The sequence below is a fragment of the Schistocerca cancellata genome, chromosome 3 (genome assembly GCF_023864275.1).
Source record: "Schistocerca cancellata isolate TAMUIC-IGC-003103 chromosome 3, iqSchCanc2.1, whole genome shotgun sequence".
NCBI lineage: Eukaryota > Metazoa > Arthropoda > Insecta > Orthoptera > Acrididae > Schistocerca > Schistocerca cancellata.
In genome coordinates this window covers 706,425,587-706,447,777 of record NC_064628.1, presented here as the reverse complement: position 1 = coordinate 706,447,777, position 22,191 = coordinate 706,425,587, and the positions used below count along the sequence as shown (strand labels likewise).

The window sequence follows — 22,191 nt, the reverse complement described above, 5'->3', positions numbered from 1 at the left end:
CACAACTTGACTAGAAGAAGGGATTGGTTGGTAGGACACGTTCTGAGGCATCAAGGGATCGGATCACCAATTTAGTACTGGAGGGCAGCGTGGAGGGTAAAAATCGTAGAGGGAGACCAAGAGATGAATACACTAATCAAATTCAGAAGGATGTAGGCTGCAGTACGTACTGGGAGATGAAGAAGCTTGCACAAGATAGAGTAGCATGGAGAGCTGCATCAAACCAGTCTCAGGACTGAAGACAACAACAACAACAACAGGGCTACAGGAAATAAGATGGCATGGGAATGGGCAGATAAATAAACCTGAGTACTCGTTGGTATGTAGTGGACCAGAAGAAAGAACAGGCCAACTTGGAAGAGAGTTTATGATAACAAGGGAAGTCAGGAAAAGTCTTCTAGAATTTGAACCCATAAGTGAAAGGATGTGCAGACTCAGACTAAGAGGGAAATTTAGGAATATATCAATAGTGGATGCACATGCACCAACAGAGGATATAATGAAGGAACAGTTCTACGAAGAATTGGAAAAAGGATGCTGCGCTTTACCTAAATATGACTTGACGCTAGTAATAAGAGATTTTAAGGCAAAAATAGGGAGGAATGAACATCCATATGGAGTTTCTGAAAAATATTCACTACATGAAGAAAACAACAAGACTAGAGACTTACTATGCCAATTCGCAGCAAGGAATAATATGATTATTAAAAGTAACTGCTTCCCACACACAGTGATCCATCTGGGCACTTGGAAGTATGCAGTCAATGGAGTAGTCAATCAGATTGACCATATTTTAGTGATTGCACGCCACTTCACGCCAGTTACGGATGTATGGAGCTGCAGAGGACCAAACTGTGCCTCAGACCACTTTGTGATAAAATCACTCTTGAGAGAGAAACTGTCACTAACAAATGGCAACAGTATAGAAAAGATGATGAAATGGAATACAGACAAACTGAAAATCCCTGATGAAGTAAAAAAATACCAAGCAACACTAAGCAGAAAGTTGAGTAATGAAAAGACTGCAGAAGGCGTAGACGAAAGGAGTAACAGGATTAAAAAAGCCCTTGAAGATGCTGCAGAGGAAATAATAGGAATAAGAAGGAATAGAAGAACCCAGGGGGTAATGGTTTGATGAAGATTGCAGGTTAGCAATAGATGACAAGAACGAAAGTACTACAGATAGAAACCAGAAATAATGTGGACCAATATAGAGAATTAAGGAGAAGAGCTAACAGACTGTGAAAGAGAGAGAAAAGAGAGTGGACTAAGAAGAAATTTCAAGAAGTAGAAGAGTTAAAGGAACAGAGTGAAATAAGAAAGTTCTGTCATGCTGTAGGCAAAATGAAGAATAGATTCCAGCCAAAAACAATGACCTGTTCCAGTAAAGATGGGAAAATGATAAGGAAGGAAGAACAGGTAGTCGGAAGATGGGCAGAGTAAAGATACACTAAGCACCAGCCTAGAAGATGAAGAGAGAGCCACACAGGAGGAAAGAGTGGAGCTGGAAGCAGACAGTGGTACCAATGAGGCAAGAAAACCAACACTACAAGAGGTCTCCTAGGCTGTGCACAAGTCAAAAAATAATCAAGCCCCTGGGGAAGACAGCATAATTGCTGAATTAATAAAAACTGGTGGTGAGGCTGTAATAAAGGAACTGCACACATTAATATCAGATATATGGGAAACAGAAACTATGCCAGATAAGTGGTAAACTGGAATAATAATCCCCATATATAGGAAAGGGGACATAACAGCATGTGAAAACTATAGAGGTGTAACACTCATAAGCACAGCTTATAAGATATTCACAAGTATATTAAATGAGAGGATACAGAAGTGTGCAGAAGGCATACAAGGGGAATATCAGTGTGGCTTTCCAGACAGAGGAACACCTGATCAAATATTTGAGATAAGACAAATGATGGAAAAGTTCTATGAATATGATATAGATCTACATTTCCTATTCATTGACTTCAAACAAGCCTTTGACAGCATAAATTGGCAATAACTGTACAGAGTACTGGAAGAAGTTGGTATGTGTGCTAAACTAATAAGACTAATCAGAATGACAATGACAGAGACAAGAGCAGAAGTAAAGGTCCTTAGCAGAACGAGTGAAAGCTTTGACTTTAATAAGCAAGTTGGTAATCTCTCCACTGTCCTATTCAATATAGCCGTGCATAGTGTAGTAAATAAAATCGACAAAAGAGGCACCATATTTATGAAAACTAGCCAGATATGTACATACACTGATGACATTGCTATAGTAGGAAGAAATATCAATACACTCCAAGGAAACATACTAGACAATGGAAACCGAAGCCTTAAAAATTGGTCTCATAGTAAATGAAAACAAAACAAAATATATGGTAATGTCACAATCTGAGGCCAGAAGAACCCCTAAAAACCTAAACATCAATGGGAAATGCTTCAAAGGAGTGTCCTCTTTTAACTACGTGGGGGCACTGATAGCAAATGATAACAGTATTGGAAAGGCTGTAAGGGAAAGAATACAAACAGGAAACAGAGCTTACTTCGCAAATATGCAACTTTTCAGAAATAGCCTTGTTACAAGAAAAACAAAACTGCTTCTATATAATTCCCCAGTCTGCTCAGTTATCACATACAGGTCAGAAGTATGGAGTTGACAGAACATGATAAAAATGCACTAAGAACCATTGAGCAGAAAATACTATGCAAAATCTATGGGCCAATAAGGGAGGATGAAGGCTGGAGAATATGCTACAATGCCGAATTATAAGGGTTAATACAAGGTAGGGACATAGTAAAATTTGTAAAATCACAGTGAATAAGATGGCTAGGACACTTGGAGAGAATGGCAGAGGATAGAATTCCAAAGAAAATGATGAAAGATGTGGTCCATTCAGCTAGGCGAAAAGGGAGACCTAGAAGAAGATGGATTGATGACGTAATAATAGATGGTGGAAAAGAGCAGCAAATAACCGTGAAGTATGGAGGAAGATCGTTGAAGAAGCCAAGGCTCACCAAGGGCTGTAGTGCTACTGAAGAAGAAAAAGAAGAATAAAATGGACACTGTAATAACATTAGAAGCACAATATCAGTGTTGATAGTGGAGCCATAGCACTGACTTTCAAATTAGGTAGTCACTCTTCTATTCATTTACAGAGTATGATGATGTTTCTTTAGGTCACTAAACATGTTTGCTTTGAACAGCTCCACTATTAGGGGCTGAACACTGTTTGGTAGTGCACTAAAATTTTTGATGGCCATTATTGGGATGTGACTGTATCTTGTCCTGCAAACTTCTTGGCCTGTCTAGTCTATCCTTATCTGGGAGTTATGATGGTGAATTTGATACAGCATCATTTGAATGATACACTATGATTCAGCTTCATTCGAATGAGGCAAGTGAATGCATATTGGCTGTGAACTGTTTCCTAGTTTAGCAACTGAATTATTCCATGCCAAGTGGTCTGCAGGTTCCTGTATGATCATAAATATATTTTGATGAAATTTTGTGTGAACATCAGCATGTGTTCCCACTAAGCATGCCTAAAGTTTCACAATCACCAGTTTGATACTTCTGGGAGATATAGTCATTTGTTTGACCCCGTAATGCAGCTGTCAACAGTGCACCCCAGGTTTTTCAGCAACTTTGTTCATTTTTATTTATTTGTTTATTTTGTGTTCTGTAGATCCAGGTAGTAAGTAAATCACAAAGCTATGGAATGTGTCAAATTCTACATAGCTTAGATGTATCTTACATAAATAAAATAAAAGATACAATGTAAATAAAATATCTAATTTAGAACATATACCCGTTTAACAGAAAGTTGTGTTACACTAAGTATTACAATTAGTAAGTAAATACATGAATACCAAAAACCAAATTTTTGAATGCCTATTGTAGTACTCAGAATAAGTATTTGTAAAACAATTGTAAATTTCATGGTGTTATTCATTTTCTCTCAAAAATTTATTGACAATGTAAAAAGATTTTTCCGTCGGGTACTCTTTCAGAATGTGTTTGAATTTAGGCAGTTTTTTCTGAAGGGTTCTGATATGTGGTGGGAATGCATTAAATGGCTTAATTCTGGAGTAATAAACTCCTTTTTGAAGCAGATTTAGACTTTTCAATTCAGTGTGCAAACTGTTTTTGGTACAGTCATGGTGTTCACTGTTGTCTTTATATAGAGAAAAGTTATTACAGACATAGGTCAACAAGGAAAACGTGTACTGGAAGTAGACCCATTTTTTGAAACAAGTACCTGCAAGAGTGTCTATGATGGACACCGCTCATTATTCTGATAGCTCTTCTTTTGCAGTGAAAAATTTTTTTCCAACAGGTTGGTCCCCCCCAGAATGTAATAGGATATGACATTAATGAATGAAAGTAGCCAGAAGTAGGAAACTTTAATGGTATCTACTTCAGCTACAGAAGTAATCATTCATAGTGCAAATATTGCTGAGATAAGTCTTTTAAAAATATGAAGGATGTGGGTTGACCAATTACATTTGCTGTCTACATATGCACCCAGGAATTTTGTGTCCTCACCTTTTTAAATTGGTTGGTCGATACACTTTATGTTGATTTCTTTAAGATTTCTTTGTGATTTATGAAATCTCATATAATCTGCATTGACTAAGAGACCATTTCAAGAAAACCAATTTAAAATTTTTCTGAAAGCTTTGTTTGTAGTTTGTTTAGGAATTTTGCTGGATAGTTTATCAGTGAGAATTGTAGTATCATCTGCAAAAATGATAAATTTACTCATTGTATTGCAAACAAAGAGGAAGGTCATTAATGAAAACAAGAAATATCAGTGGACCTAAGACAGTGCCTTATGGCCCACTGCAATTGGAGGTCTCCCACTCAGATGAAACAGGTCCCTGGAAGAGCCATTCAGCATTGCAGTCTCCTTTTGGTCCTTTAGGTATGACTGAAGCCATGAACCAATATTACCACAGAACCATAGACACATATAATCTCTGGCAATATTTTCTTGAAAGAAAACTCAGTCATCTTGCATGATCGTACATGTAATAATAATAAATGATTTCATGATATGTTTTCATATAGATAATTTGAAGCAAAGTTGGCCAAAAAATTAGACAATTGAAAAAATGTGGTTTAGCTTTTTATATCCTAGAAAATAATTTTGTGACAAAGTGAGGTTGTGCAGTGGTTAGCACACTGGACCCGCATTCGGGAGGATGATGGTTCAAACGTGCATCCGGTGATCCTGATTTAGGTTTCCCATGATATCCCTAAATCGCTTCGGGTGAATGCCAGGATGGTTCCTTTGAAAGGGCACGACTGACTTCCTTCCCAAACCTTCCTTAATCCGATAGGACCGATGACCTCGCTGGTTGGTTCCTTCTCCCAAATCAACCAATAATTTTCTTGTAAACCTGAAAGGTCATTGAAAGTTTATATTTCATTCTCCTACAGCTTTACAGTAGTTAATAAATTGAGGGCAGACAATTGGGTTCTTTCAGCCCACTTCTGTATAGAAGAAGATTATCTTTGAAACTTCCTGGCAGATTAAAACTGTGTGCCGGACCGAGACTCGAACTCGGGACCTTTGCCTTTCGCGGGCAAGTGCTCTACCAACTGAGCTACCCAAGCACGACTCACGCCCCGTCCTCACAGCTTTACTTCTGCCAGAACCTCGTCTCCTACCTTCCAAACTTTACAGAAGCTCTGCTGCGAACCTTGCAGAGCTAATCACTTTGTTGTTCCTCCAATCCCATGAGAACATGTCTTTGTATGACATGTAGAAAAATAATCTATTCTAACATCATTCCAAAGTCTCTTTTGTAATCGCACAAATTGAGACAATTTTTGAAAGTTTTGTATCGGGTGCTGGAGGCATAAATGAAATATGTATGTGGGAATTATGCGCAAACTGTGTTTTTACTTGTTTCATTAGCTTCTTGATAAGAACATGAACAGTAACTATGTCGTGGCAGACAGACACTGACAATGAACAAGACTCATAGATTCCAACATCTGATTTTGTAAAATGGAGGGATTGGTGCTTTACTATTTCCCCTATGGAAACCTTGCACTGCATCCTGATTAATAAATGAATAATTTTCAGTAAACTCCACTAGGACAATAGGCTTGGTTTACACACTGAAGAGCCAAAGAAATTGGTACACCCGCCTAATATTGCGTAGGGCACCCGCGAGCACACAGACATGCTGAAACACAATGTGGCATGGACTCAACTTACATCTGGAGTAGTGCTGGAGGGAATTGACACCATGAATCCTGCAGGCTGTTCATAAATACATAAGAGTATGAGGAGGTGGAGATCTCTTCTGAACAGCACATTGCAAGGCATCCCAGATATGCTCAATAATGTTCATGTTTGGGAAGTTTGGTGGCTGGCGGAAGTGTTTAAACTCAGGAGAGTGTCGTTCCTGGAGCCACTGTATAGCAATTCTGGACATGTGGGTTGTCACATTGTCCTGCTGGAATTTCCCAAGTCTGTCAGAATGCACAATGGACATGAATGGATGCTGGTGATCAGACAGGATGCTAAAGTACATGTAACCTGTCAGAGTCCTATCTAGATGTATCAGGTATCCCATATCACTCCAGGTGCACATGCCCCAAACCATAGCAGAGCGTCCAGAAGCTTGAACAGTCTGATGCTAATATGCAGCGATGTTGGAGATTTGATGTTTTACCGCATTCCTGATATTCATGGTACACTCTTGAAATGGTCGTACAGGAAAATCCCCACTTCATCACTACCTCAGCGATTTATTTCCCATCACTCATGAGCCAACTATAACACCAAGTTCAAGCTCACTTAAATCTTGATATCCTGCCATTGTAGCTGCAGTAACCAATCTAACAACTGCCCCACACACTTGTCTTATGTAGGCGTTGCCGACTGCAGCACAGTATTCTGCCTGTTTACATATCTCTGTATATGAATATGCATGCCTGTAACAGTTTCTTTGGTGCTGAACGGATGCCACATGGGTAGGCTCTCCATCAGTCTTTCATCAACCAGCTCCTGGGAACCTAGAGCTACCTGCGGTCCTGCACATATGTGCCTCACTGACGGAGGAATGCTTGACAATGTTACATTTACAGAGCTGCTGACCCTACGACTCTGCTGAGACCACACACTCAAGTAATCAAATCTGGTTAGATTGCCAGAATGGTCCATTGACCATTGATACTGTTAGATGCCAGGATGGTGAGCAGGGCTTTCGATGTAAAGAACTGGATCCTTGTCTGTCGTGGAATCAGATTTGCTTCAGTACCAACATCATAATGTATGGAGAACTTGTGCATTCACAGAAGTCAGCAACTGAGTGGTGTGCAATGTAGCCAGGTGGCAGAGTCCACCTCGACAAAACATGAGATGATGTATTTATCAGCAGTCATTGTGGGCAAAACGCGGTCTCAGCAGAGTCATAGGGTCAGCAGCTCTGTAAATGTAACATTGTCAAGCATTCCTCCGTCAGTGCGGCACGTATGTGCAGGACCGCAGGTAGCTCTAGGTTCCCAGGAGCTGGTTGATGAAAGACTGATGGAGAGCCTACCCATGTGGCATCTGTTCAGACACTGGTAGCATCAGATCCAGGAGTGGCCCATAGACCAGCAGCTAGTGGAGGCGGCAAATGGTTGTAGAAAAGGCTGGGTTAGTCACATTGGGCCAACGGCTGATACAGAGTAGTTTTTGGCACAGGCAGCAGTTGTAGATAGGTACTGCTAAGTGAGTGTATATGGTAAATTTGCCAAGCTTTGCTATGGCCGGGTGATACCTCTGGTCACACCCTGCATGAGGGTTGAGATAGCACAGCGTTGGGGCACGGCAAGAGGTAACACTAATCGCCATTGTGATGGACTGGTGTCTTGCACCCTGCCAACTCATCATTATTCTGCCCTGACAGAGAAATTCCAGCAGCAGCATGCTGACCGGCCTAACCACCAGTTTGAAGTCTGCTGTGAATACATTAGCTCAACACTACATGGACTCTAAACTGTATTCAGTAGAAGTTATCAAAAAAAGGAAGATTAGATGCCCTCAGCACTCCATTGTTTGCTGTTGAATGGCAGTAAATATTTGAAGACATGGCACCAAGAGATGCATTTAGTTGCATATTCCAGAAATTAATAAATACCTAGCTACTGGCGAGTTACCCGACATTCTAAAACCAACAAACACAGTACGAGTTTACAAGAAAAGGGGTCCCCAATGAAGTCTCAAGCTACAGACGCATCTGGAGTCTGCAGGGAAACTTTTTCAGTAATTCAGTTTTTGGTAGACCATTTCAGCAAAAATTGTGTATTTTTGCTTGTTCTGGGGTGAAAAAAGAAGTCATAGTGAATACAACAAATGTACATTTGCAAAAAGCAACATACTGTCTTTTTTGGGGAGAATATGCAGTTAGTTTTGTACAACAGATTTTATTGTTGGTATAGATTGCATACACTTTAAAATTGTGACTTGTTTTGGTTCTGCATTCCTATCTTCAATCTAAATATCAGATACAGTTGTAATTCATCCAGTTCATTAGAAAATATAAATTTTGTTCATGAAATATTGTGCTGTTGTGACATATCATGTAAATTTACTGATGAGTTGGACGGGTTACTTTTGTAACCGATATATACAGGTATGAAGACAGTTGATGTGGAACTGAAACTGACCACAGTTTTAAAAATTGATGCAGTCTAAATGGACGGTACAATTTTATACATCAAACATACTATTTTAGAAAATAGCTCACCTACACATGTTCACCTTAAATGCTACAAGAATTTCAAAATCTTGTGTAAATATAATTTTTTAATATTTATTTCTTCAAGCAGTGTATTGAAGGTAATCTGAGCTTGATACAGCACCATTAGTTACACAATGTTCTCCTGTGTGTTTGTCTATGGAAATCATTTATGTTTCTAATTGCACAGTTGACAGTTAATACGAGAATCTCAAAGTATGGCATTATATTTATGTTAAGTTTGTGTGTTTGTGGGGTACAGCAGAATATGATGAATGATTAGTGTTATCAGCAGTGACTGAATGGTTGTGCACTATGTTAAATTGATAGTCCCATTACATGGAAGTAAGCAATCATACTCAGTTGCTTCAAGTAACACTGATTATACTTCATGGATCTCTCTCACTGTAAGTAATACATTAGAACTGAATATGATGTTACATGAACTTCTATTTGCTTTGTCCATCAGGGCCATAAAATTGTTACAGTGTCAATAACTTTGAATTCATTATGAGAACCAAAAGGATAGGTTCTTTGGGCACCCGATCTACATCTACATATGTATATCACAAGCCACCATATGGTGCGAGGGTCCCACATGCCACTACTAGTCATTTCCTTTCCTGGTCCTCTTTACAGTTGAGTGAGGAAAAAAGACCATGTATAAGCCTTTGTATGAGCCCTAATTTCACTCATCTTATGTTTTTGGTCCCTATGCAAAATGTACATTGACAGCAGTACAGTTGTTCTGCAGTCAGCTTCAGGTGCTGATTCTCTAAATTTCTGCAATAGTGCCTCATGAAAAGAGTGTTACCTTTCGTCCAGGGATTCCCATCTGAGTTCATAAAGCATCTCTGTAACACTTGTGTGCTGATGGAACCTGCTGCTAACAAATGTAGAAGCATGGCTTTGAATTTCTTTGATGTCCTCCTCTAGTCTGACTTGGTGGGGATCCCAAATACTTGAGCAGTAGTCAAGAATGGGTCACACTAGTTCTATGTACCATCTCCTTTATAAATGAGCTGGCCTTTCCCAAAATTTTCCCAATAAAACAAAGTCAAGCACTTGGCTTCTCTACTGCCAACCTGACATGCTCATTCCATTTCATATTGCTTTGTGACATTATAACTAGCTGTCTAATCCATGTGACTGTATCAAGATGCATACGATTAATGCTATATTCAAATGTTAAAGATTATTTTTCCTACTGGTTTGCTTAACTTACATTTTCCTGTGTTTAGAGCAAGCTGTCATCCATCACACCAACTAGAAATTCTAAATCATCTTGTATTCTCCTACAGTCATTCAATGGCAACATCTTATGAAACATCAGTGTCACCAGCAAACATCTGCAAATTGCTGCTCTCTCTGTCTGTCAGATCATTTATGTATATAGAGAGTAAGAGGGATCCTACAACTGTTCCATGGGGCACTCCTGACGATACCCTGGTCTGTTGAACATTTGCGATGAGGACAACATACTGAGTTCTATTACTTACAAAGTTTTCGAACCACTCGCATAGCTGGGAACTTAGTCCGTATGCTTGGACCTTCAACGATCTGCAGTAGGGCATTGTGTAAGATGCTTTCTGGAAATCTAGTAATTCATGTAGAATCTGTCTGTTGCCCTCTATTTATGGTTTATAGAATATAATGTGACAGAAGGGCAAGCTGGGTTTCACACAAGCAATGCTATCTAAACGTGTGCTGCTTTGTGGACAGAAGCTTTTCTGTCTTGAGGAAATTTATTATATTCAATATCAGAATATGTACAAGAATTCTGCAACAAAATGATGTTAAGGGCAATGGTCTGTAATTATGTTTATTCTTTCTTTTGCCTTTCTTGTACATGGGAATCAGCACCTCTTTTTTCCAGTCGCTTGGGACTTTGTGTTGGGCAAGAGATTTGCCATAAATGCATACTAAGTAAGATGCCAGTGCCACAGAGTACTCTTGAATTGGAATTCCATCCAGACCTGGGAACTTATTTGTTTTCGACTCTTTCAGTTGCTTCTCTACACCAGGAATGCCTGTTTCTATATCTCCATGTGCGAGCCTGTGCGACAGTCAAACAATGATGTGATTGTATGATCCTCTTGCATGAAAGATTTCTAAAATTTGAAATTTATGCCTTCAGCTTTCCTTTTGCTGTTTCCTGTTGCTATCTCAGATTTGTCAACAAGTGATGAAATTGTCATATGCCACACCTTGTGAGCAGCCTGTTTGTGGTGACTTCCCTACGCATCACAAAAATAAAACTAAAGTTAAATTTAGAAACAATACAGAAATGGCACCCTGTATAACTACTTTTTAATAGCCAGTTTAGTATCCTTATTACTCTTTTGTTTCAAACACACACACACACACACACACACACACACACACACACACACACACACATACATACATATTGCTTTCCAGTGGTGCATGTGGAATAAAGTGTTACAGTAATGTTGTTCATTTGAATATACAACAGATAACGTGATCGGACTAATACTTACTAAACTGATGATTAGCACTTTCTAATGCCAACCCCTTCAATTTGTAAAACATATAAATTTGCCCATGGAAAGAAAGTACCCGATAGGCAGCAGCAGAAGTGTTTTAAAATGATGATTAATGCAGTCTAACACTTACCCAGTGTTCTATCAAGCCATTAATTTGGATAGTTCTTAAAAGTATATAAACCTTTACAAAATCCAACACAAGGTACACAGTGAAGTGCTCAGTACTGGTGTGTTCCATACTGGCAGCCAATCAGAATTGAACCCCTTTGTTTTTCATTTATGACCTTGGGTAACCGTAGGAATATGTAAATGCTCCATGAAAAAGAAAAAGTCTTTGTCCACAGAGCTGCATAAATCGTTCTGACAGCTACTGATTTGGGTCAGTGAATCTTCTGTTTGTTTCTGTGTATCAATTAATGTTAATCTTTTTGATGTTTTGTTGCAGGGATAATGTGGAATGGGATGCCACACAGGAGGAAATGGCTAGAAATAAGGTGCTCGAAAATTCATCAACAGTTTTGGATGAAACTGAGAAAGAAAAATTTGAAAACAATGCGAGTCACTTTTGGGATGCATTTTATGAAATTCATCAAAATCGGTATGCTGATGAATATAATACTTTGTATAATCTCTCTGACTTGTTTGGACATTGTTATATTACATTCATTGTTTCAGTTTCTTCAAGGACAGGCACTGGCTGTTCACAGAATTTCCTGAGCTTACTCCTGAATCAGAAGTGGACCAAAATGTGCCTCTTAGTGTAAATTCTACTAAAGGTGTTGCTGTGAAACATGAGCATGATGGTGCAGGTTCCTGCAGTGACACTACAAAGTTGGAAAATGCAGAATCATGCAAAACAACTTGCAATCTTAATTCTGAAGGTTTAGGAACTATAAACCATGCAGAAGAAAAGAGAACAATAAATAACAAACCATTCAGAATACTTGAAATAGGATGCGGTGTTGGAAACACTGTTTTTCCAATTCTTCAGTATACTAAAAATCCAGATTTGTTTGTATACGCCTGTGATTTTTCGCCAACAGCCATAAATATACTCAAAGAAAATCCAGAATATGAACCTGAAAGGTATAGTGATAGCTGTGTATTATTCAGCGTCATTCTTAATTCTGTTAATCTCAGTAACATTGACTGATGGGGGTCACAGAGGTCATGTTTTGACTGCATGAAATAGCATTATAAAATAATAGAGTTTCAAATTCAGTCACAAGAAATGATCTAGAAAAGTACTTGTAATTATAATATTCTAACATTGTAAACTGCACTCTAAACAAAAATTTAACTTATTTTCCACGTACACTTTTTTTTGCTTCCAAAGAACTCATTTAAATTATGTATTCTTTTAGATCACCAGAGCACTTATCATTTAATAATACAATATGTGACTGTTCACCTAGACACTGAAGACTGTATTATCTTGGATAAGGCCAGTATCTTGGTAGTCATATCTGTCTTTGTAGGAAACTGTATTGAGAGTAATGAGCACTTCTGTAGATTTTTGTTACCTCAGTTCCAAATTCAGGCAGTGATGCATTGAGTGTAAGAAGTAAAAATTGGCTGTGGTCTTTTTATTGTACTCACAGCTTTTGTTTTTTACTATGAAGCTACAATTAGTTTATTTTGCTGGCAAGTATTTGGAAATAATTTGCTCTGACAGTTTGTATGAAGATCATAAAAGATGAAGCATTTGACACTGGTTGCATTTTGCAGGAGTGAATGTATTAAACTAATGGTTTATGATGGTTCATTCCAAAAAGCACTAACAGTGCCATTGAAAGTTTCTGTGAGTCACAAAATAAGTTTTGAAGCTGGATTTGGGGGATTATGAAAGACCCAACTTTGTTCACATAAACTTTTCTTGAATACCTTTTATTAATATTGAATTCTTCGCCATTACTGTAACGTCCCATTTGGGGGTTGCACACTGTATTAACAATGGTTCCCAAATGCAAGAACACTTTGTTCATGCACAAGTTCACAATAAAGTAAATTTGTAATAACAACTGAAAGATCATTCTTGATCACTTGAGAATGACAGAAACAAGTTCATTGGCATGATGCCAACTCTGAGGAAGGTTCATCCCGAGTGACAGTAGATGCAGTGTCCGTCAGGGCCGCACCATGTGGAGTCCCTTGATGTGCATTTTAGAGCTGAATGTACAATCTGGTCGTAGTAACTACCGACTGATGAACTACGAGAGTGTAGCTGGCTCCTGGCGAGAACTGAGTAGGCAGTTGAATGCTGCTGTTGGATGCTGTGCCTTGCCTTAAGTATCCATCAGGGGGAAGTGCATTCTTGACAATGTAACATGTGGATGGTACTTCTTTCATTAATAGCAGCACAGAAGTGCACACTCCCCCCAGGGGGTCCACAACTCTTTTGTGGATACGTGCGTAGCGAGCACGGGACCCCGAGCTAATGTGGCCTTCCTTCCTTTCCGGGCTGCATACCTTCCCTTTCCGCATCCTTCCCCATCCCTATCTTCGCCCCTCCTCCCCTCACCTCTGGCTCTTTCCTTCCCTTTCTCCCCATCTGGGAGTATGATTTGTGCCTACGTCCGGAGACGGACGCTCGTAAATGTACTGCATTCTTCGCCTTCCTTGCTTTTATGTCTTCTTCCTTCCTTTGTCCTTCTCTTTTCCTTACCTCTTCTCTTTACCCTTTTCTCCGCTGCGGCGTTTGAGACCTCTCTTCTTTCCTTTCCCTTTCTCTTTCTTCCTCCCTGTGCGTGTCTGAAGGCCGACCCACGCCCTTTGTGCATAACCGGTGACGGGGTAACGCGTAATTCCCCGCCCCGGGTAGACAGGTAGGACACGTACGTACCCCCTGGTAACGGCCAGGCCCAGGGAGGGGTGATTACCCGAGCTGATACCTTCCGAAAGTGCCAATTGGTCCCTCCGTCCGTTTGTCGGGAGGTGTGACCTGAGGTGTGAACAATCACCTAAGGCGGGAGTGCCCTCAGAGAGGGCCCCCACAAGGGAGGAGCGCGCCATCGGAGATGCCGGTAATCATGGGGGATTCTTCCGCAATGGTTTCCTCACCTTCCACTATGTGTGCTCACAAACGTAAGTATACTGAGTCTCAGCCACAGACGATTCTTCCATCGTTGCCACAGTTCCTTGTTGTTTCTCGGTCTGACGAAGGTGACGACTTCTCCACGGTCAACCCTTTCATTATTCAGAAAGGTGTCGACGCAATTGCAGGTCCTGTAAAGTCTTGTTCCAGATTACGGAATGGCACCCTGTTGTTAGAAACACACAGTGCCCTCCAGGCACAAAAATTGCTGCGTACTTCTCTGCTCCACACCTTCCCTGTCCGGGTGGAACCGCACCGTACCTTAAATTCCTCGCGTGGAGTCGTTTATACACGCTCCCTCGATGGATTGTCTGACGAAGAAATTCAGCACTACCTGTCTGACCAGGGCGTAACGGCTGTTCATAGAGTTATGAAACGGGTTGACACGAACATCATTCCAACCCGCACTGTCTTCTTGACATTTGACAAAGTTCAACTCCCATCGAAAATCAAAGTAGGCTATGAGATAATTTCCGTTCGCCCTTACGTCCCAAACCCTACGCATTGCTATCGATGTCAGCGGTTCAATCACACCAGCCAGTCCTGTTTCAATCCGGCCAAATGTGTTACGTGTGGCAAGGATGCCCATGAGGGTGCTTGTCCACCTCCATCCCCTCGCTGCATCAACTGTATGGGCGACCACGCTGCTTCCTCTCGAGATTGCCCCGTTTTTAAGGACGAAAAGCTCATCCAGGAAATAAGAGTGAAGGAAAAGGTGTCGACCTTTGCTGCTCGAAAATTATTCGCCAGTCGACAGCCCACTGTGCCTCAGACAGGAAAATACAGCACTGTCCTTGCTTCTCCTCGGCCAACAAAGGAGGCGGCCACGCAGACTTGCGACCTCACCTTTAGTACCACGGTCATCAGATCGGCCAGCGCAAAGATCGCCCGTTCAACCTCACCACTTTCGCCTGCCCACTCTATGGCTCACCCTTCGTCAGGTTCTGCTAAATCTCGAGCCCAAAAGTCAGACGCCAAGTCTTCGAAAAAAGAGCATACTCGTGAAGAGTTTTTACGTACCGCAACTTCCCAACCATCGGTTCCTCCTTCATCTAAACATCATACTTCCAAGAAGGCTACAAAGAAACCCAGTTCCTCTCCTTCTCCGCCAAGGCGTGTCCCATCTACAGCTCCACCTGGCGGAAATCGCCCTCGGCCGTCTTCTGTGTCGCCGAGGCGCACTGCTGGTGGCCGGTCAACCGGCCGATCGCTGGTGGCAGGGGCTGCTCCTGACCAACCTATGGATCAGGATCTTCTGCCTTCGGCTGAATGCCATTCCATGCTGTCGGTCGCAAGCTCTGAGCAGTTGTTGAGTTGACAGCACCCTTGGTCACATTCCTCCATTTTCTGTTCACCCTATGTCCATTATCCACTGGAATATCCGCGGCATTCGAGCCAATCGGGATGAATTGTCGGTCCTCTTACGATCCTACTTGCCGGTCATCTTCTGTCTTCAGGAAACAAAGCTGCGTCCCCAAGACCGCTTTGTTCTCCCTCATTTTCAGTCCGTCTGATATGACCTCCCCTCTGTTGAAGGCACTCCAGCCCATGGAGGACTCATGATTCTTCTCCATGATACTCTCCATTATCACCCAATCCCCTTAAACACTTCCTTCCAAGCTGTCGCCGTCCGTCTTTCCCTTTCTGGATACACGTTCTCTCTTTGTGCTGTATACATTCCATCATCCACACCAATGGCATGAGCTGATCTCCTTCATCTTCTTGGTCAGCTTCCACCCTCCTATTTGCTGGTTGGGGACTTCAATGCCCACCACCCGCTTTGGGGATCTCCACATCCTTGTTCACGTGGCTCTCTATTGCTAGACGTCTTCCACCAAGCGGATCTGGTTTGCCTCAACACTGGGGTCCCCACATTTTTGTCTGCCTCCACGACAAATTTATCTCATTTGGACCTTGCGGTCGGTACTGTTCCGCTAACTCGGCGCTTCGAATGGTTCACCCTTGATGATACACACTCGAGTGACCACTTTCCTTGTGTCCTTAGACTGCAGCCTCCACTGCCATATATGCGCTCGCGACGCTGGAAATTTGCCCAAGCCGATTGGACACTTTTTTCGTCTCTAGCGACATTCGATGACCGTCGCTTTCCCAGCGTCGACGATGAGGTCACACATATTACCGACGTTATTCTTACAGCTGCGGAACGTTCAATACCACACACCTCCGAATTGCCCCGGCGCCCCCCAGTTCCTTGGTGGAACGAGGCATGCCGTGACGCAATACGTGAGCGGTGACGTGCTCTTCGCATTTTCCGTCACCATCCTACCTTGGCCAACTGTATCCGCTATAAGCAGCTCCGTGCGCGATGCCGTCGCGTCATCCACGATAGCAAGAAGGCAAGCTGGAAATTCTTTATTAGCTCATTTAACACCTTCACTCCCTCCTCGGAAGTTTGGAGTCGGCTTTGACGGTTCTCAGGCACGCGTAGTTTCTCCCCGGTCTCTGGGCTCACTGTCGCGCATGACACCTTAGTGGACCCCGTCGCAATTTCTAACTCGTTGGGTCAGCACTTTGCTGAGATTTCGAGCTCTTCAAATTACCCGCCAGCGTTTCTCCCGAAGTAACGTGCTGCAGAAGTGCAACATCTTGCTTTCTCCTCTCAAAATCACGAAAGCTACAATACTGTTTTCTCCATGCGGGAACTCCAACATGCCCTCTCTTCTTCCCGCTCCTCCGCCCCAGGACCGGATGGTATCCACATCCAAATGTTGCTGCATTTATCAACCCATAGTCTGCGTTACCTCCTTCGCCTTTATGATCGAATTTGGACCGACAGTACCTTTCCCAGACGGTGGCGGGAAGCTGTTGTCGTTCCCGTTCCGAAACCTGGAAAGGACAAACATCTCCCCTCTAGCTATCGCCCCATTTCTCTCACGAGTAGTGTCTATAAGGTTTTGGAGCGTATGGTGAATTACCGTTTAGCTTGGTGGCTGGAATCCCGCAGTCTTTTAACACCGGCCCAATGCGGATTTCGGAAGCATCGTTCTGCAGTTGACCATCTTGTTGCGCTCTCCACTTATATCATGAACAATTTTCTCCGGAAACGCCAAACGGTAGCAATATTTTTCGATCTGGGGAGAGCATACGATACCTGTTGGAGGACAGGCATCCTCCGCACACTGTTCTCTTGGGGCTTTCGAGGCCGGCTGCCCCTTTTTCTTCGCGAATTTATGGCAGAGCGCACTTTTAGGGTGCGGGTGAACACTACTCTCTCCCGTACTTTCTCCCAAGAAAACGGGGTACCCCAGGGATCCATGCTGAGTGTTGTACTGTTTGCCATCGCCATAAATCCAATTATGGATTGTCTCCTTCCTGATGTCTCGGGCTCCCTCTTTGTGGACGATTTTGCGATCTACTACAGCTCTCAACGGACCAGACTTCTTGAACGACGTCTTCAAGGATGTCTCGATCGCCTCCACTCGTGGAGCATCGAAACCGGCTTCCGTTTCTCACCCAGTAAGACCGTTTGTGTCAATTTTTGGCGACGTAAGGAGTTTCTTCCGCCCTCCTTACATCTAGGTCCTGTCAACCTTCCGTTTTCAGACGTCGCTAAATTCTTGGGTCTTATGTTTGACAGAAAACTGTGCTGGTCCTCCCACGTTTCCTATCTTTCGGCTCGCTGTCTGCGATCGCATAACACCCTCCATGTCCTGAATGGTACCTCCTGGGGAGCGGACCGAGTGGTCCTTCTCCGCCTCTATCGCGCCTTAGTGCGCTCGAAATTGGATTATGGAAGCATAGTCTACTCCTCTGCTCGGCCGTCTATTCTTCGACGTCTCGACTCTATCCACCACCGTGGATTACGTTTAGTGTCTGGAGCTTTTTACACTAGCCCTGTGGAAAGCCTTTATGCTGAGACTGCTGAACCTCCGCTGTCCAATCGGCGAGCAGTCCTCCTGAGTCGTTATGCTAGCCATCTGTCTTCCATGCCTGCTAATCCAGCCCATGACCTTTTTTTCGACGCCTCCTTTGATGTAGGGTATGCAGGCCACTCCTCCTCCCTGCTGCCCCCCGGAGTCCGCTTCCGTCAACTGCTCCATTCTCTTTCCTTCCGCTTTCCTAAAACCTTCTTGACAACTTGGGCTACAGCACCGCCTTGGCTCCGTCCCCGGCTCTGCCTGCTCCATGACCTTTGTCAATTTCCCAAGGATGGTACCCCTACATTTGTTTATCGTCGGGCATTTGCTGCTCTATGTGCACAAATGACGGACGCCACATTTATTTACACCGACGGCTCGAAAACATCGTTAGGTGTAGGGAGTGCCTATATTGTTGGCGACACCCCAAATCGTTTTCGGCTTCCCGACCAGTGTTCGGTGTATACTGCGGAGCTTTACGCTGTTCTCCAGGCTGTCCACTACATCCGCCGCCATCAGCGGATACAGTATGTTATCTGCTCTGATTCTCTCAGCTCTCTCCTCAGTCTCCAAGCTCTTTACCCTGTGCACCCTCTGGTCCACTGGATTCAGGACTGTCTGCGCTTGCTCCACCTGGGGGGCGTCTCGGTGGCGTTCCTCTGGCTCCCGGGACACGCTGGTATCTGTGGGAATGAGGCGGCCGATATAGCGGCCAAGGCTGCAGTCTCTCTTCCTCGGCCAGCTATTCAGTCGCTTCCCTTCACCGATCTACGGAGCGGTTTATGTCGCAAAGTTGCTCATTTATGGCATGCGCATTGGTCAACACTTCCCCGTAATAAATTGCGGGAAGTGAAAGCCCTTCCTTGCGCTTGGACCTCTTCCTCACGAACGCGTCGTCGGGAGGAGGTAATTTTAGCTAGACTCCGGATAGGGCACTGTCTTTTTAGCCATCGACATGTTTTAAGCGGCGATCCTCCCCCACTCTGTCCCCACTGCTCTCAGCTGTGGACGGTACGACACCTTTTAATTGAATGCCCCTATTTTAATCCGTTACGCTCCTGTCTACAGCTATTGCCTGATCAATCGTCGATTTTAGCAGATGACACGCGCTCAGCCGACCGCATTCTCCAGTTTATTAGTGACAGTGAAATGACGTCAGTCATTTGAAGCTTTTTTTGGGGGCAACCACCCCCTTTCTGTAGTGGATTTTTAAGCATTCCCTCTATTTTTAGTTTCTCCACTTTTATGACTTTGTTCCCATTGCTGCTGGTTTTCAATCACACTGCTTGGAAGCATGGCTTGTGCTCTCTGGTGGTGCCTGTAGCAGATGGTGTATCAACAGATTGTTTGTGTATAGTATAATGTCCATAACATGCAGTGCCTGTGTAAATAGTCTCTGGAGGAGAGATGCCTTCAGGCCATGGGTAGACAAACTCACAGTGCGAATACATTGTACTAGTTACAACAGTGCATATTACAATTATGATATAAAATGCAACTGAAGTTTGAACTAATCAGAGATCTGAAATATAACATTAACATCATTTTTGCTTAGGCTAGGACACAAATGATTTTCTACACTTACATCTACAGCTACATAGATACTCCGCAAGCCACTGTACAGTGCGTGGCGGAGGGTACCCTGTGCCACTGCTAGTCATTTCCTTTTTTGAACCACTCACAGATAGAGTGAGAGAAAAATGACTGTCTATAGGTCTCCTTATGAGCCCTAATTTCTTATATATTGTCTTCATGGTCCATACGTGCAACGTATGTTGGCGGAAGTAGAATCGTTTTGTAGTCAGCTTCAAATTCCGTATATCTAAATTTTGGGGTGTTTCTTGAAAAGAATGTTGCCTTCCCTCCAGGGATTCCCATTTGAGTTTCTGCAGCATCCCCATAACATTTACTTGATGTTCAAACCCACTGGTAACAAACCTAGCAGCCTGGCTGGTAATGCTTCAATGTCTTTCATCAGTATGAACTGGTATGGATCCCAAACACTCAAGCAGTACTCAAGAATAGGTCACACCAGCATCCTGTATGCAGCCTCCTTTACAGATGAGCCACTTTTACTAAAATTGTCTCAATGAACTGAAGTCGACCAGTCACATTCCCTACCACAGTTCTCACATGCCCATTCTATTTCATATTGCTTTGCAGCGTTATGCCCAGATATTTAAACAACTTGACTGTGTCAAACAGGACACTAATAATACTGTATCCAAACATTAGAGGTTAGTTCTTCCTACTCATCCGCATTAACTTATATTTTTCGACACTTAGAGCAAGCTGCCATTCATCACACTAACTAGAAATTCTGTCTACTTCATCTTCAACCTATTACTGTACACCACTGCATCATCAGCAACAACTGCAGATTGCTGCCTACCCTGTACACCAAATCATTTGTGTGTATAGAGAACAACAACGGTCCTCACACACTTCCCTGGTGCACTCCTGGCCATATCATTGTCTCTGATGAACACTTGAGTCTTCAAGCCACTTGCATATCTGTGAACTTATTCCATATGCTCGTACCTTTGTTAACAGCCTGCATTGGGGCACCATGTCACATGCTTTTGGGGAATCTAGAAATATGGTCTCTGCTGGTTGCCCTTCATCCATTGTTCACAGTACATCACATTAGAAAAGGGCAAGCTGAGTTTTACACAAGCAATGCTTTCTAAAACCATGCTGATTCATGGACATAAGCTTCTCAGTCTCAAGAAAGTTCATTGTACATGAACTGAGAATATGTTCAAGGATTCTGCAGCAAACCGAGATTGGGGATATTGGTCTGTAATTTTATGGGTCTATTCTTTTAGTCTTCTTGTATGCTGGAGTCACCTGTGCTTTTTTCCAGTCACTTGGGACTTTGTGCTGTTTGAGAGATTCACAATAAATGCAGGCCACTGGTGCTGTGCTCACAATGTGGTTTCAGTTGCCTGAGACTGCAGTCATATGTGTGAGTTGCATTTGTTTGTGTGTGTGTGTGTCATCTATTGTTGACTAAGGCCTTAATGTCCGAAAGCTTTATTTTTGACAGTCTTTTGTTGTACCTATCTGTGACTCAGCATCTCTGCTATATGGTGAGTAGCAACTTTCCTCTTCATAATGTTTTTACATTCCATCCTGATTTTCCGTTGTGTGATCTATGGAAAATAGTCCCTCCAGGGAACACCATCATATCATAGCAGTGACCACATGGGTGAGGAGGTTTGCATGTTCACTTACATCAGAAGCAACTTTGTCACTGGTAGGGCCTCTCAAGCCAAACAAGTTGCAGTAGATGAATGAAACTGTGTGTACCACAGTGTCCCATCACATACATCTTAACCATTCACATTATAGCCCTATGTGACAGTGACCCAAGCGGATTTAAGTTTGGCTAACAGAAGTAGACCGGTGGCTCTCTGACGGATTCTATAGTGCAGAAATAGAAACTTTAATGCAGAATTGGGGAAAAAATTAAAACGGGGCTCTTCTGTTGTGAAGTTTGGATTTAATATGAGAAATGATAGTGTAGGCACGTTTGTGGAAATTGCTTGGACGAACTGAATGTGCCTCCTAAAGGAGGGGGACGGGGGAGAAACAGGCAGAAAATGAACATGGAAAGGATCAAAGATAATAAAAAGTGAGGTTGAATATGTGCTATCAGACAACAGAAAACTGTGCAAGATTCCTCAATCTTAAACCAGTTAAGGATATCTAGTGATGACTGGCTAGTCAGAAGCAAAATAAAACTGGACACTAATTTAGAAAGAACTAAACTCTTAAGGACAAATCCAGCTATATTGATTCAAAAGATTTAGGTATAAAGCAGGAAGAATACCAGTTAACATGTAAACAGTTTTAAAGCTTTGGAACGAAAACACTGTGTGTTTAAATATGAGAAATGATAATTTACAAATTTTATACTGGAAAAAGCTAAACAAAAGTTTTGAGGACACAAGACAATTGATGAAGAGGAGAA

General features: G+C 42.5%; 1 protein-coding gene across 1 annotated transcript in view; it reads left to right on the top strand.

Moving 5' to 3' along the window:
• The window catches only part of LOC126175702 (tRNA N(3)-methylcytidine methyltransferase METTL2), a 64,437-nt gene that overhangs the window by 5,532 nt on the left and 36,714 nt on the right, over positions 1-22,191 (top strand). The window contains exons 2-3 of the mRNA XM_049922637.1: positions 11,689-11,841; positions 11,919-12,329. Coding sequence (XP_049778594.1) covers positions 11,689-11,841; positions 11,919-12,329 — 564 coding nt within the window. The remainder of the gene's footprint in view (positions 1-11,688; positions 11,842-11,918; positions 12,330-22,191) is intronic.